Below are 16,596 nucleotides of genomic sequence, written 5' to 3' on the forward strand. Positions count from 1 at the left end.
ATACTTTGTTCTGCTTATCTTCATACAAGTTTATCTTTATCCTTTTCCAGTCAGATATCACAAGACTATTTTCGTTAAGGGTGCTTTGAAAGACTTCACTAGATGCTTTTAAGTCAGACCTAAACTCAAACTTCATGGGTATGTAAGATTCTAAGCAGTATACCAAAGAAGAGATGGATGTATTTAAAATGTTTACAGTATCATTAACTAGAAAATTATTATAGCTTTTTTATCTGCTTATAAAATGCTTGTACTAGTAATTAGCAGGCTGAATAGTGCAGCCTAGCCCCAGCTTTCCTTAAATAATGCTAACAGCCAAATCCCTCCAGGATACCTGCCGTAAAAAGCATTAGAATGACTTTAAGGAATGTAGTAACTTTTCCAAATTGAGGCCCGCAATATAATCAGTCAGCTTGACAGAAAATGTGGTGTCACTGCTCAGTCTACAAACTAGTGGTTTGGCCACTTTGGAGGAGTAGTTTTAAATATTGTTGTAGTTAAAGTAGCATATGGAAAGTACAGAAAAAGGAAGAATCCCGAGAAAAATAAATAAGAGGCTCTAAAACATTTATCCTACAAATAACCAAGTTGTACTTCTATCACTAGAAACAGTTGAAATTACATGCAAGACTGTGGGTCACAATTTCTTACAAGCAAAGGGAAAGAACAGACAGTATTATTGGGTGTAGAATTCAGATTCCTGAGATTCTTAGCTTTCTTTCTTGTTTATAAAAAAAAAAAAATTCTAGTCTTTACAGAAAGAAAGACGTGCTTTAATGTTAGTGGACAATGTCTACCAATAATTATTCATTACAGCTGAATAATTTTCCCAATAGTTGGAAGAGAGGATTCAGTGCCCTACAAAGTTTCTCGTCTCTCTCTAGAATATATTATGTAAATTACCAATGGTAAAATTGAAGATAAAATTAAGTAAAAAAAAAAGATATGCAAATCTGCTTCACTTAGATAATTTATGAATAGAGCAGAATTCAGCTTTTCCTGGGGACAACACTGATCAACAAATTTTCATTTTTGTGTGTGTGCTGAGTACGCACAGCCCTGATAGGGCTGCAAATAGACTTGTTGCCCTCTACGCACACATGTATATTTTTAATATAGAAAACACATCTCACGGAGGATAGGTCTATCTGTGGCTACCACCATAACCAGAGTGACTGGCTGGCCACTATGTGAGACAGGATGCTAGACTAGATGGACCCCTGGTCTGATCCAGCATGGCTCTTCTTTTGTTCTTATCTATGCTAGTATTGTTGTTTCAAAAGGAATTTTAACCTTCAGGATCAAGTGGAAGCAACTCCCTGTATTGAAATTCACACATTATTATTTCATTGTTAAACTATCTAAAGAGATATGAATTATCAAGATATAATCAACTTTCTTTAAAATCTCCATGATTTCTAAGGTCTGACTTTTACAAGAAGTCCAAAACGGGCAAACCAAGTTTCAGCAAGTATTTGCTGTCACTTTGTCTAAAATCATTCTGTTACAAATCCATCAAGGCCACTCTTGGACCACTGCCTGCTAAAAATACTACCATTATGAAAGAACAATATATTTCTGAACCAAATATCTATCACCAGAAGAATTAAGACAATACTAGCCTCAAACAAACTGAATCTCTGACCAGACACATTTCAATACTATGTCTGATTTATCCCCTAGAAACATTAACAGTTAACATGCTTGAAGGGAGCACTGCGCCTTTAAAAATAATTTAAAAACTCTTTAATCTCATATTCTGATGTCATGAGTGAACCTGGCATTTGGATTCGTTGCGCTATGGGGCTTTTCCCCCTTTCCTTTTTACTGTAACCCCCACAAAATCAAACAAGAGGGGTCACAAACATGTTTTGACTTTAAACTATCTATTCAAACTGCATGGGAATTACAATGCATTGGCATTTTGGACGATCCACAGTAGGCTTCTGTTTTTCTAAAGAAAGAATAAGAAAGTAGCTCATACCCATGTCCATATCTAAAATAATGCAAACCAGAGAACCACAAGGAACTTGCATATTTAACTGCATGTAATGTTCAATTTAAATACCATACCAGGACAAAGTACAGCTAGCTGATATTTTTCATTTTTTTCTACATATGTGAAAAATCTGAATTAATCTTGTACATTGCTGAGTGACCTTGGGCCAGTCACACACTCTCAGTCCTGACCCTGGCTAGTATTTGGATGGGAGACCTCCAAGGAATACCACAGTTGTGACACGAAGGCAGGCAATGGCAAACTACCTCCCAATGTCTCTTGTCTTGAAAACTCTACAGGGGTCGCCATAAGTCAGCTATGATTTGATGGCAAAAAAATAGCCTATAGAATCCATTAAAACAATCTATGCAGGCTTCTTTTTATGTAAATGAGATACTTCTAACACTCCTAGCCATAGAAGTAATGGGTCACAGACTACTTGAGTGCTCTTTCAATTTAGCCTTGCTCAGTAGTCCGTAAAAGTTATCAATCCACAATATTTTACTAGCCCACATGTCCACACATGTGAATCTTTAAAAAAAACTTCAAATAATTTTTCAACCCTTCAATTTCATATCCTAAAAAATTATGGGTAAAATAGGTGGTTTTTGAATGACTAGAGATTACAAATGGGAATAGGTCTTCATGTACTCTAACTTCTTTCTGGATAATTATCAACCACCCTCTCATGCTGACCTCTCCTGTATGTAAACTTATTTGTACTTTCTCCTTTGCAGCCTTAGAATGTAAGCCATACATAAGTTTTCATTTATCTTTAGGAGACATACACAAATTGAGACCCAGACGACAGTTTTCTGGTTCACATACTGCACTTTAATATTAAGCAATCAATATGTCATGCTTTTACCCTATTTTCACTTCATGGAGCTCGGGTCAGCATACATGATTAATCCTTCCTCCATTTTAGCCTCACCATGATCCTATCGATTAGGCTGAGGCATAATCTTTTTTCTTGGCCATGTGGTGATTTGCACCTTGATCTGCCTAGCCTTAGTCTGATACTACGTCACACTGGCTCTCCGGAAGCAGTATGTTGCTTCTGAACAGCCAGAACCACTGCAATAACATATTTCACTCATGAGTGCAAAGTAGTTCCCTATTCGCATCAGTGGTGAGTTCTTCATTGTTCTTGAACTACCAGCAAATTAGCACCTTTACCATACCATGCTGGGGATGCTCTGGATTAGCACCTGGTCTGATCTGACAAATTTATTCTTAGCCAAAGTGAGTGGTTATTTGTAATCCTGTTTAAAATAACTCCTTTCTATTTTTATTGTGTAGAATTTAACAGACCTTCCCAAAGTCATGCAGGTAACTGAGTTTGCCAAAGGTTTTTCCAAACATTCTAGACATTAGTATTGGCAGATAATTTTCTTTAACTGAATCAGACTTGCAGTTAATGATTTCCCCAGAGTACTCATCTATTTCTTCTAGACAAGCAGCTTGCCAGACCCACTACACCAGCCACCCCATAACATGTGAGCAAGTTGGTAAAATACCTGTGGGATGATAAAGGTTTTATTTTCTCTTTCTTTCTTTTTTGCATCCATCGGTAAATGTGCCTTGACTTTAAGATAATTTTATGAGGCATGAAATATGTACCTCTAGTATTCTACTAATAGGATTATATCAGGTTTTGATTAGGAGTCACTTGAAACTGTTACTCAGCTGAGTTTGAGAATCAGTCCCATAAGTTATAGAGGGGCAGATTCTGGGTGCTCTTAGCTTGCAGTAAACTTTTTGATTATTTAGTTATAACTACTGTGAATAGAGGTTCTTTGAGCAACCTTGGTTATTGTTGTAGTTGGTTGTGTTAATTTTAACACATTTGTATATAATTCCCTATGCATGAAAGCTCAACAATATATTTTCCCCAAGGCTCAGCAAGTGTTTAAAAGTCTCCCATGCATAAGCCTGTCTACACAGAACTTATTAGAGAATGAAGATGTATTAAAGAACAGACAGGAAAATCTTTGTAGATCCTAACAAGACCTATTGAAGTGCTTTAACAATGCAATCCTAAAGAGAGTTATTCCAGTCTTTTACTCTGCATAGGATTGCACTGTCAGTGACACTGAAATTCTGAAACAGCACTGGGATCATCCATAAGCAAGTACTTTTCTACATACACAGATCTTAATTTGATGAAACACAATTTGTAATTTACATAATATTTAATGTCAAGAATTAAAGATAACATTAAACAACATCAAAATCAAAGCTCATGGATATCCATCATAAAAAGATTTCTCACCTTGCTTGAGCGTAAAGACACTCTTCCCCCACAACGTGCACAGAATTTCGTTTGGCAATATGAACAATTATGGCCACAGCCATCGGCAAATTTTGTTTTGTGGCAAATACCACAGGTTGGAGCATCACCCTTCTGCTCCAGCTGCTGCTGCGATTCTTCACCCATCTTTTTGACCTGCTCTTTATACATTTCAAACTGTTGATGTAATTTCCTGTTGAAGAAAGTAACAAGAGAGTTATAATATTTAAGTAAGAATAAGAAAATAGGTCTGTCAGGTGATTATATTTTATACTGATTTAATTCTTTGTTTTAACCAACCAAATAATTAGTCTTAAAGCACACATTACATAAGTCTCTATATATGGAATAGCTGGAGGCTATTTGGATTATAATAGTTCAGTTTAATTGAATAAGATATCAAATGGCAACCATACCAATATAACTGTTTGAGACTGACAGCCCATTCCTGAGAGCTGCAGCAGCCGGGGATGGCGTGGCCGAGGCGCCACCGCCGTAGTGCCTCCAAAGAGGTTTAGCCGCTGCAGCAAGGAGGGAAAGGGGGCATTTTAAAAATAAAAAAATTGGAAAAGAGGGGGAGGCCCCATTGAAAACAGTGATGCTGCGGCAACAAAAAGGTAGCACAATACCACCGTAGCTTCAGGGGGCATTCCCGGGCCAAAAGGGGTTTGGAGGCTGCCTAAAGGCAGCTCCATACCCTGAAATGCACTGGGAACGCCTCCTGGGATGTCATCGCAGGGACTTGCACCAGGAGGACACCAGTGGGTTGCCACACCAGCATCCAGGGGCCACACTGCTGCCTCCACAATCCAGGGGGGCCGGAATAAGTGGCACTACGCTGGCATCCGTGCCAGTTTGCATGGCGCAAGTGGCACGGATGCTGGTGTAGGGGTCATGTCATGTTGGAGAAAGAGTTGCAGTGGTCTATTAAATGTCTATTGCCCTCTACAGATGTTTGGTCAGATAGAGATCCAATTTCAAGAATTGAGTCAGTAGCACCTAAGAGACCAAGAAGATTTTTCAGGGTATAAGCTTTTGAGAGTCAAAGCTCCCTTCATCAGATACTTTAATCAAATCTGATGAAAGGAGCTTTGACTCTCAAAAGCTTATACCTCAAAAATCTTGTTGGTTTCTAAAGTACTACGAGAGTCGAATATAGCTCACCTACTGCAAATCAACATGGCTACCCTCTGAAACCGATTTTGAGAATGTATCTGGTATAGAGATGTATTGGAGATAGTTATCTTGTTGGCATTCCATCCACACTGCTTATTTCTGAAATTACAAGGTGACCTGGACAGTTAAGACAGTCACTCCTAGTTGTCCTCTCCCTTCTAGTAGAGCTTATTTAGCTCCTTGGTTTACAGATGGCGATATGAAGCAGGATGGAAGATGGCTTGACCATAAAAAGAAGAACAGTATAGAAGGTAAACTAAGTATGTTGAAACATAAATCAGAACAAATTATTCCACCATTACTGCTAAGAGGGATTTTGCTTCTACCATTTTATCCACACTAAGCTACCAATACAGTTCTTCTGAGAATATAGTACAGAACATGGTAATTAATATTATTTGTATGAACCATAAAGAGAATATTATAGTGGTCTTTTAGAGACTGCATGGGTCTCTATAGCCTTTTATGTGCATTGTGTACTGTTACTTAAGAATCTCCCATTAGGCTGGACCACATACCTCAAGCTGGACTATATATTTACCTTAGACATCACTATGATAATTAACTACAAAAAGAGATTGACATATTTAGAACTCTGTGAGAAAGCACCTCTTTAAAGACGGAGCTCTAATGACATACGTTAGTAACCATAATATCTGAACATGCTTACAGAACAACAGGATAGTAAGACTGAGACAGTCTGTTTGCAAGGCTGTGTGATGTGTTTTAACTTTAATAAAGTTAAAAACACATCATTTACTTTTTCACAAAGTTAACAAAAAATACTAGTCACAAAAAATAACTTAATCAATTTTTTAAAGAAACCCTTAAAGGCAATCAGAGTTGTGAAGGTATAAGGCCAGAAGGTGGCTGGGGAGACAGCCAGTATGTTTTATAAAATGCCACATGCCTCCTGGAAAGAAGTTTGGGGCCTGTGCTTGGTGACTTCCTGACTCAAAGAACTTCCATTTCATTAAAGTTTAGGTAGCTAACATGGAGAAGTAAGACCAAGATCAGACTTTCAGGTACACTGCGATAGAGGTCTCATTCCAATCTGCTATAGGTGGGAGAAAAGCACAGTCAGCTATACTACCACAACACTGGCTCAAGAGAAACAGTATTTGCTGAATTATTTCTGCCCATTCTCTCATTGTTAAAAGTAACAGGAGTTATCTGTGAGTTAGGATGTAGCAACCTGATCATTACAGAGCACATGAGAAAGCAGTTTGCATTTCACTCACAAACTGTGCTTGCTTTACTAAGCCAAAAGGAGAAGCAACTATGAAACCAAAGGATGAGTGAATTTTTAAATTATGTTAGGTTAATGATATGTCCATAAAATCCCCATAAAACATGGGATTCCCCTAGGTTTGCAGAAAAATACAAATACAAAAAAATAAATAATACAAAATGTAAAGTTTGGAGGAAAGACCAAGAACTAGAGACACTATGTTTCAAGATCTCAGATGCCATTTTGAAAGAGGCAGACAATAAAAGAATCAGCACGATGGCTCCACTTTTACTACCCATATATTTATAATCTAAATTCTATTTAAATGCATATACATGAAACCCAACTCACTAATATATATAAACAAGACACTGTTATACTTACTGTGCCTAATTACATGCATGTACAAAAACTAACAGAGACAATAACATGAAACTCATATTAGATAATCTCACAATAACAACCTACATACAAAACGTGATAAATGCTATCACGATCTCTGTTAGTTTTTGTACATGTATGTAATTAGGCTCAGTAAGTGTAATAGTGTCTTGTTTATATATATTAGTGAGTTATGCTTCACGTATATGCATTTAAGAATTTAGATTATAAATATATGTGTAGTAAAAGTGGAGCAATCATGCTGATTCTTTTACTGTCTGCATATTGTTCAGCATAAGTTTTCTTTTTTGTATTTTGAAAGAGGCAGCCAGGCAGGGAAAGTACAGCAGGATCCAGGGGATCATGAGCTGGATTGGCAGAGGCAGTGGTGTCACAGGTACACAGAGGAGCAGAGTGGGAGGAGGAAGAGCTCTGCCCCCACATGAGGCAGACAGGTGGAGGTGGTAACACTGCAGGCAGGCAGAAGGCACAGGAGTCATTACCAGTCACTGCTACATGTAGAAGAGCTGCAAGCAGCATGGCGGGGAAGGATGGAGAGGAAGCTGCCACTAAGCTTAGGGAAGGAAGGGATCCCCCGTTCTCATTATCTAATGGTGTGGACTGCGCTACATTAAAATCTTCATACTACACACCTGAATGAGTAAAACTTTGCCTTAAAAACTGATTCACTTACTCCAAAAGAGAAAATATCTCATGGGAGCTCTCTATTGAAAAATCTGAAAAAGTCCTGGGGAGAGGGAATTTATCCAGGCCTTCTCATCTCTAGCCAAGCACATTCCAAAGAATATGCTATTTACAGGGAAAATACTGCCCTTAATAGTAAATTCAGAAGTAACTTTCTGTTAAACTTCATCTCACGTGACAAAAATAAACAAGTGCCAAATAATAGTTCAGTCTACCTTAGCTCAGAAATATAACACCCCTGGACATTACAGTATCAGGATTAGAATGAGTTCATTCCACATCGTTTACAACATTCATGAGAGTATTCAATTATTAACTAACTTGTATCCTTTTACTGCTGCAACTGGATTGTTCTTACTTGGTGGCTTTCCTTTTTAATGAATAGGAAATAAGCATGGACAATGCTGGGTGTGCTAGCATAGGCAGAGATCAAGAGTGTTTACCACTCCATCATCTAATCTTACACTGTTCCAAGCTGTGTATGTGTGACAGTAGAAAAAAAGAAGTGACCCATGAGTTAACTATACTTGAAGCTTTCTCTGCTCATGCCCTACATTACCACAGCTGGTGATGCAATGACTTTAGTGAAGCGAATTAAAAATGTTAAAACTCCAACTAAATACGATACTTGAAGTTTTCTCTGATGTTGCTGTACACTACCCTACAGTTGGTGATCACAATGAATTTAAGTGACACAAATTATAATTGTTTCCATGCTTATAAGCCGAACTAAAATCTTGGGCAGAGGCACTGACAGGAAACACAAAAATACATAAGAGCTATACTACAAACTACCACATGATTCCCCTGCTCACTTCCATGCAATTTTGTCCATACAAAACTCTTCTTCATCCTTAGCTATTTCCCTCCTGCTGTTGTCCTCCCTGCAATGCTTCCTGTATCCTATCTAAGAACTCCTTCAATAAGGCAAAGTATAGAAAACTGCTCTTCATGTCTTCTTACCTATTTTCCATCAGAGCAACCCATCTGTATTTGCAGCAGTTGTGGTCAATGATGGGCTTAGGCAAGAAATGAAGCACAGAACAAACAGTACACGTCAGCAACCACAGAACACTCACTTTTCGTTTTCTTACCTCCTGCTACCATCCAAACCCCTGTCTGTACTGTTGGTGGCCCTTTGCTTCTTCCTTAACCTCCTCCCTGCTCAAAGGCAGCATGAGTTTCCTGTGAGGTCTTTAAATGCCTTTTAACTTGAAGTCAGGGCAATAATTTGAAGCTGTGGAGCTAATGATATGAACAGAGTCGAGTATCCTTCCTCTCCCTACTGCTGAATTCTCACAGTTGTTGAACTCACATACCTCATGTACCTCATGAGAGCCAATGTGATGTAGTGGCTAAAAATGTCAGACTAGTGGCATCTGGGAGACCCAGATTCGAATTCCCACTTGTGCCATGGAATATCACTGGTTGACCTTGGGAATGAGGTAAGCCATTTTGGGTCCCCACTGGGGAGAAAATTAGGGTATAAATGAATAAGATAAAATAAAAATTATTTTCAGATGATCTGTTGTTCACAAAGCAAACTTCAGTTAATTCAGAACACAGCATCTCACCTTCTGACCAAAGTAAATAATTTTCCTTTTATCGCTCCTATTTCAGAACAGAAGTTCCCAAAAATTGCAAACCTGGGTCTTCGTGGAAAGTATTACCATATCTATCATAGGTTAAACCCTACAGATGGAATCTGCTGAATATCCAAACAATGGTACTTTCTTCCACATAAAGTTTATTCACCCTCATGTAGCCCACCACTGTTTCAAACACAAGTTTTTGCAAATCCACAGCATTCTTAATATCAAATAAAATAGAGAGGTTGATACTGATGATACCACATCCCAAAAATATACTGACAACTTTTCCCAGTGGTTTCATGCAGATGTTGAAAAGCACAAGAGCAGCAATCTTCTAGCACCACCTACCAGACATTGCCCTCTAGCAAGGATTAGATCCACCACAACACAAGTCCTCTCAAATGCATCCTGGCTAGGCAGTCCAGTAGGCTGTCCTGTTCAATAGTATTAAAATCCACTGAAAGGTACAGTTGGGTTAACAGGGATACACTTCTCCTGCCCATCTTTCTGCAAAGTTAATTAACCAAAGTTACCAAGGTGATATCACTGCCAAAACTTAGCAGGAAACCAGACTGAAAAGGATCCCGATTACCCATTACTTACAAGAATCCCTGGAACTGAGAAGCCACTATACACTATAACTTTGCCAAAAATGAAATATTCTTGCCTAATGTTGTTAACTGAAGACATAGCAGAATGGCTTTTTTCAGAAGAAGGCTTTTTTCAGTGCTGGGTGGGAAGAGGAGAAAGAAGTAAGAAAAGAGGAGAGGCTATGGGGGCTTTCAGGAAAGTGAAAGAGGATATAATGGGGGAAGTGAAAATGAGATGCCTCCTGCAAGTCCTTACAGGTTCCCACTTGTATAAGATTACCATAACCCTCCTTCAGTATCGACATATAAGTAAATATCAATGTTAATCTCTCTGAAATTCACCCCCACCATGCTCTATGCAACCCACTCGCCATCACTGAAATAACTTTCTGGCCTCCAACATCTACTAGAATCATTTAGCACTCACTTCTTTTATCCATCAATTCATCACAACATTCATGAACTGGATTCACCAATTGAGTAACAGCCCATCATAGCTTTAGTCACTCTGCTCTGGAAGCAGCAGCACGAGTGAATCTATGGTGAGACTTCATTTTCCACAATGAGTTTCCATGTCCTGCCTTTGTCACTCACTCTTTCCAGGTAGAAAATGTCAAATGATTGTGCTCAAATATGTCAAATTATTGTATTTAAACACCCCAACAACCACCAAATTGAATTGTTCATGTAAGTCTAGATATAGTTACAGGCAATATAATGCCAGGACAGATGTTACTTCCTATTCAGAGATGGCAAGAGGATGGCAATCAAAGGTACAAACAAGGCGTGCAGTGAAATCAAGAGGGGAGATAATTCCGCTGTGGCCGAGGACGGCACCAGCCACAGCACAGCTGAGCCGCCTCCTAAACAACCCAGCAGGAACGCTCCCCCAATGCCTATGGTACTGCTGTATGCAGCTCCATGGGGGGCTGCACCCACAATTTTGCTGGCATAAGTTCATGCTGGCAAATGTGGGTGTTCCTGGGGCAAAAGAGCTCAGGGAGCTGACTACTGCCAGCCCCAACCTCAGAAACACCCCCTTTGGCATTTATGATGGCACCAGGGTGATGCCGCCTCACCGCCTCCTCACAACACATCCCTTGGATTGCACTGTAAGACTTACTCCTTCTCAGTCCAAACCCAAGTCAAGTCGGACCAAGTAAGAGGAACATATGCTTGTTTATCAAGTTCATATTTCTCACTTTCACATTTTAAAATGTATATATTTGCCTTTCCAATCCAAATGCCCAAAACAATGTGCAATCAATAAAATAAAATAAGAAACAGGCAACATAAAGTAAATACTGTAATGTAACAATGTAACCATTTTAATCTGAAGAAGCACAGGAATACCTGTTGCATCACCACACCTGACAAACCTTTTCGTTATCAAGAAATTCTTATGAATATGGTTAAAGAGCTAGCTACTATCATCACAACTAACTCACAATATGAAAACCCATTCATTTTTATGGAACTTCCAAGTTGTTTAGGACTATGGTTTTAGAATAACAAGCACTTAATTTTTTAAGAGAGAGAAGGTTAAGGCTCTAAAATCTATTCAAGTGGTTAATAGTTTCACCTTCAATTCACCTTATTCAGCATTAACTTTTCCCTAGGAATATTCTTATTCACTTTTTAACACCGACCTGAATCTGTAGACGTGCAAGAATATATTGGCCTACAATTCTATTTAATATTCCTTAAATACTTTCATATCAACATGTTTTGTATCATACTTCTGTAGGAAGCTGCTGATATATCCCATTTTAAGCACACATGGTTGTGCTTTAAAGTTATTTTTCAAGGTAAAGGAGGAGACTAAAAGCATGAATTACCATCCCATTTCATGATCATCAATAAAACAATAGCTTGAGTTAACAGAAATCATACTGATCAATCCTACATGTATTTGATAGATTAGGTATAAAAGAAATTAAAATGCAGTTGGATTTTTTATTGTTATTGTGTATTCTTTTTCACTGTTTGCTATGTCCCATTAAGTTATGCTGACCAATAGGTATTTAGAAAACATAGTTTTCAATATACTTGGAAAAATAAATTATCACTTAAAATACTAGAGATGACCCTCAAGAAATGACAAGAATAAACCTAACAACAATAAGACTTAATGTTAAAATTATAGTTAAGGATCTCAAATACAGAAGATGCCCAAGTAAACACCAAATTTTAAATCTCACTAAAAGATTTATGTGGATGGGCTTTAAAACAAACAGTTTAAGTAAACTCCATAATTTAAACTGAGGAATATCCCTTTGCCTAGGGATAATGTACACATATGCTACCCATATATCACAATGAAGGGTGAGAATATTGCATGCAGGGGGTTCTGGATCACAACCAGAGTCTTGGGTCCACCAGAGCATTTCTGCAGATAGAAGGATTTCCACTCATGGAAATCTCGCATTCACTCTCCTGTTGCAAAATGCCACCCAATGCCATTTAGGGGACATTCGGGGCTGTCATAGAAAGGGGAAGGCACAAAAGTCCCACTCCATAAACAGAAATCCTTCCATCTGCAGCAATGCTCTGATGGATCAATGCCAGAGCTTTTAACTTCACAAATTTCTCCAAAAAACATAATCAGGTTACAAAGCCCAATTATTATTATGCGCCATGGTTTATATTCCAACTAAATATAAAAGATACTCACTAAAAAGATGCTTACACAACTGTATTGTTTTATACATTTTAAAATATAGAATGGGTGTCTGTGATTTCTACATAAAAAATCCTGGCTCAAGGTCCTAAAGCCTAACTAATGTGTCCATGTGTCCTGCAACAACTTTCTATAATGCCACAGATTTTCAAAGAACAGTATAATTGCATTTGGAATACACGAACAAAGGTTTCAGAAGTACTATACACACACACACACAATTTTAAAAACCAGTAATAATGTTATTTTCAAATGTAATACGACCAATCATGCAAGGCAGAGGCTGAAATAAACTCACAGATAATACACTACTAGAGGAATTTGGAAGGACTTCATTTTTATTTCACTTCTTTTTAGTTATTATGTTACTAGCACAGAAGCAACAGATATGTTTTAGAAAAGTTAAAATAACCAATATATAACCATAAGATTGTAATCACAAAAATAATTTTAATCCTGCAAGTATAAGAGCATTTTAATTGCCCTAAAATAACACTAAAAATATCCTTATATTTTAAAAACCCTTTTTACAACTGACTAATACCTGATTAAATGTTTGTGTCCTCTAGCTTTGCCATTTCTGTCACAATCATAACAGTTTTACATTTTAAAAAAGGAACTATTCTCAAGGTTCACCTCAAAGGAAAGCCATCTAGGCATGGCATCAAGAACCAAGGCAGTATCTGTCACAGTCTTTCAACTTGCCAGATATTTTAAAGGCATGAAACAATGATGATATAGAAGGTAAATGGTATGTGTACACAAACATATTGGGCACGCACATAACTGGTCTGAAAATTCAAGTTCTTCATGCATATCAATCAGATTAACTTTGAAGGAGTTCTAGACATTAATTTTATGAGAGGAGGTCTTGCACTGAGCAGGAATTATTCCTACCAACCAAATTGTAAGCCAGGTTCTTACTGTTCAAATTTCCCACTGCCAATTGATGTTTGATAAACAGTATTAAGTTATGCAGCATGCTAAATTGGAAATAACTCCCACAAAATTCAATGGGATTTACTCCCAAGAAACCATGCATATGATTGCAGCCTCAGTTTGTGAGATATTTTTATAAAGTTGTTATGTATTATTGCAACATACTCTCTGGTATGTTTTAGTGCTACAGCAATACTTAGTCTACATAGAGTAGCTTACTTACGTCTGGGGCTCCTTTTCATTTTGCTGTTTTTGCTGTGGCTGAAGAACGTTATTTACCAGCTCAGTGATTCCACTAAAGGGAAACCACCTGTTTAAATAAGCAAATAATGTGACTGAATAACCAAACAAAATCATACTAGTATAAATGCTTTCTTACCCAATAAAAGTAGTCATATAAAGGAAGAAAAGCTACAGCCAATGGGAATGTTCACTGCAATTAAGTCAGCCACTATAAGGATGTAAGGGAAATAAAATTTTGCACTTAAGTAGTCCACAAGCAGGTAGCAAGAAACTACATCCAACTGAAATGTGGATGAAGTAAGAAGCTGCACACAGCTCTTACAAGCCAATCAGGAAGCAGATGACTAACTGCAGCCTAGCAGATATTAGTGAAATCTAATACCATCAAAGGTGCAGAAAGCAGAATATGGCAAAGGTAGAGAAATCAAGCCTACTGCACTTTCAAGATATTTTACTTACTGTGCCGCTTGTGGTTTTTGTTCTTCTTTGACCCTAAAAAGATAAGTTTGTGCAACTGAGTGCAGTGTACTAGAACACAATTTCTACTTGCAGACCTCTCTTTCTCTCTTGACTAGCTACACAAAAACACTCACTGTCATTTGTCTATTGGTTACTACAACTTCCAATGTAGACCATTTTCCTATTAGGCTAAAAATATTATGCAATCTCACACGCATCTGTAATTCTTTACTTTCTGATTAGCACCCATTCTTTCAAGAGACTCACATTTATCTCTGTGAGGCTGTTTATAGTCACAACTGTTGGAAGTGCACAACAGCATGCAACTGGGAACAAACTTAGATACCAAATATTGTATACACCACTTAGATAACTAAGTATGGTTTGCTCAGTGTTTAATTAACTCATTCCCTAGCTGAATAGAAAATTCTACATATTAATAAACAACTTGCACATAAATTTGTTATACTTTTTGCACCATACATTCTAAAAGGCATCTAAAATGTATCTACATTTTGCAGTTTCACACAGGTACATATATACATATTACTCAATGCCTGGAATCTAAGCTGATCCAGCAGGGCACAATTCTATCCCCCATGCTTTTCAATCTCTATGTAAAGCCCTTAGGACAAATCATTCGTAGTTTTAGGGTTGACTCTCATCAGTATGCTGATGATACTCATCTCTAATATAGCCATATCCAAATCTCCTGGTGATGTGGCAGAGGTCCTGAAACACTGTCTGGTTGCTCTGGTTAACTGGCTAAAAGTGAACAAGTTGAAACTAAACCCTGAAAAGTCAGAAGTAATACTGGTTGGGAAGGTGGAGGTCTTGAAGGACATAATTCTCCCCACTTTTGATGGAATTCAACTGACCCTTGTTGACTCATTTAAAAGGCTTGAAGTTATACTGGATCCAGCTTTCTTACTGGAGAAGCAAGTTAACACAGCTTCAAAAATGCCTTCTGCCAACTCAGCCAAGCCTGCAAGATGGCCCTTTACCTTGATACAGCTGACCTGGCCACCTGGAACCATGCCAAAGTAACATCGAAACTAGACTATGGTAATACATTGTACATTGATCCCCTCAAAATCAACTCAGAAACTCCAACTGGTCCAGAATGCTGCAGCTTGACTAGTATCGGGAGCTAGACAGAGCATGCATATTACTCCCATTCTTAGGGTTGCCAACCTCCAGATGGTAACTAGAGATTTACCAGCAGTATTACTAATATACTGCTGGTATATCTCTAGTTAACACATAATACGGCAGGCTAACTGGTGTATACTCAACCTCCAGGTGGTGGCAGGAGATCTCCTGCTATTACAACTGATCTTCAGCCGATAGAGATCAGTTCACCTGGAGAAAATGGCCACTTTGGCTATTGGACTCTATGGCATTGAAGTCCCTCTCCCCCCAAACCCTGCCCTCCTCAGGCTCTGCCCCAAAAACCTCCCGCCAGTGGCAAAGATGGACCTGTCAACCCTAGTATAACTTGGGTTGGGACAACAGTTGGATGCAGACTCAGGGTCTATCTACATGACATACATATTGCAGGGTCTGGCTTAAGCCTTTCCACTGTGCCATTTCCCCCACCTGAAATGGCTATGGGGATCCCCTGTTTGCTCTGTCAGGGACACATAATGTATAGCCCACTAGTACACATTGGCTTGGATCTGATGAATTAGTTGTGTGCACTAGACAGTCTCTGCCACAGAATGCACTTCCTCTTCTGCTGAAATTTCTGTTTTGCACAAGATCAGTGGTTTTCAACAAGTCTTTGCACAAATGGAAGTCTAAGACAAAGAGAAGTTTATGGCAAAGACTATTTAATATGTACTGAATTTGTTCATAAGACACAAGCCCCAACTTTCCCCAACAGGGAAAAGAGTGGCATCCTGGAACCAATTCAGGTTGGGAAAACAGCATGGGGTGAAGGCTTTTTTTTTTAAGTTGTAAACAAGAAAAAAGAAAAAAAAATACAAAAGGGAGGAAGGCTTATGTCCCAATCAAAACAGAGCCCCTGCATGCCTGGGAATCAATTTCCAAGGGCACAAATCCTGTTCATTTCTCAATTTTTCTAGGTGGCGTCATTAATTGCCCCACATGCTACGGTTAGGAAGCATTTTCTGACGTTCAGCCGAATTCTACATTGCTAAAATTTTAATCCATTGCTTCCTTTTCTCTCTCCAGTGACCGTGATAACATTAGCTCCTAACTCCTATGTATTTTACCTTCTTCTGTTTCTCAATTCTGGGAAGAAACTGAACACCCAGAACAGGGTTTTCAGTCATTCTTTATCTCA

The 16,596-nt window shown here is 38.3% G+C and overlaps 1 protein-coding gene across 6 annotated transcripts in view; it reads right to left on the bottom strand.

Annotated features, from left to right (window-relative positions):
* Positions 1-16,596, bottom strand: part of RIMS2 (regulating synaptic membrane exocytosis 2) — a 412,392-nt gene that overhangs the window by 357,607 nt on the left and 38,189 nt on the right. For 3 of the 6 annotated variants that reach the window (XM_056854760.1, XM_056854761.1, XM_056854757.1), the window contains exons 2-4: positions 14,289-14,321; positions 13,810-13,896; positions 4,275-4,485 (exon numbers count right to left, since the gene is read on the bottom strand). In XM_056854760.1, the coding sequence (XP_056710738.1) occupies positions 4,275-4,485; positions 13,810-13,896; positions 14,289-14,321 (331 nt within the window). The remainder of the gene's footprint in view (positions 1-4,274; positions 4,486-13,809; positions 13,897-14,288; positions 14,322-16,596) is intronic. The other 3 variants (XM_056854758.1, XM_056854759.1, XM_056854764.1) reach the window with 1 other exon arrangement.

The sequence above is a fragment of the Euleptes europaea genome, chromosome 8 (genome assembly GCF_029931775.1).
Source record: "Euleptes europaea isolate rEulEur1 chromosome 8, rEulEur1.hap1, whole genome shotgun sequence".
Taxonomy (NCBI): Eukaryota; Metazoa; Chordata; class Lepidosauria; order Squamata; family Sphaerodactylidae; genus Euleptes; species Euleptes europaea.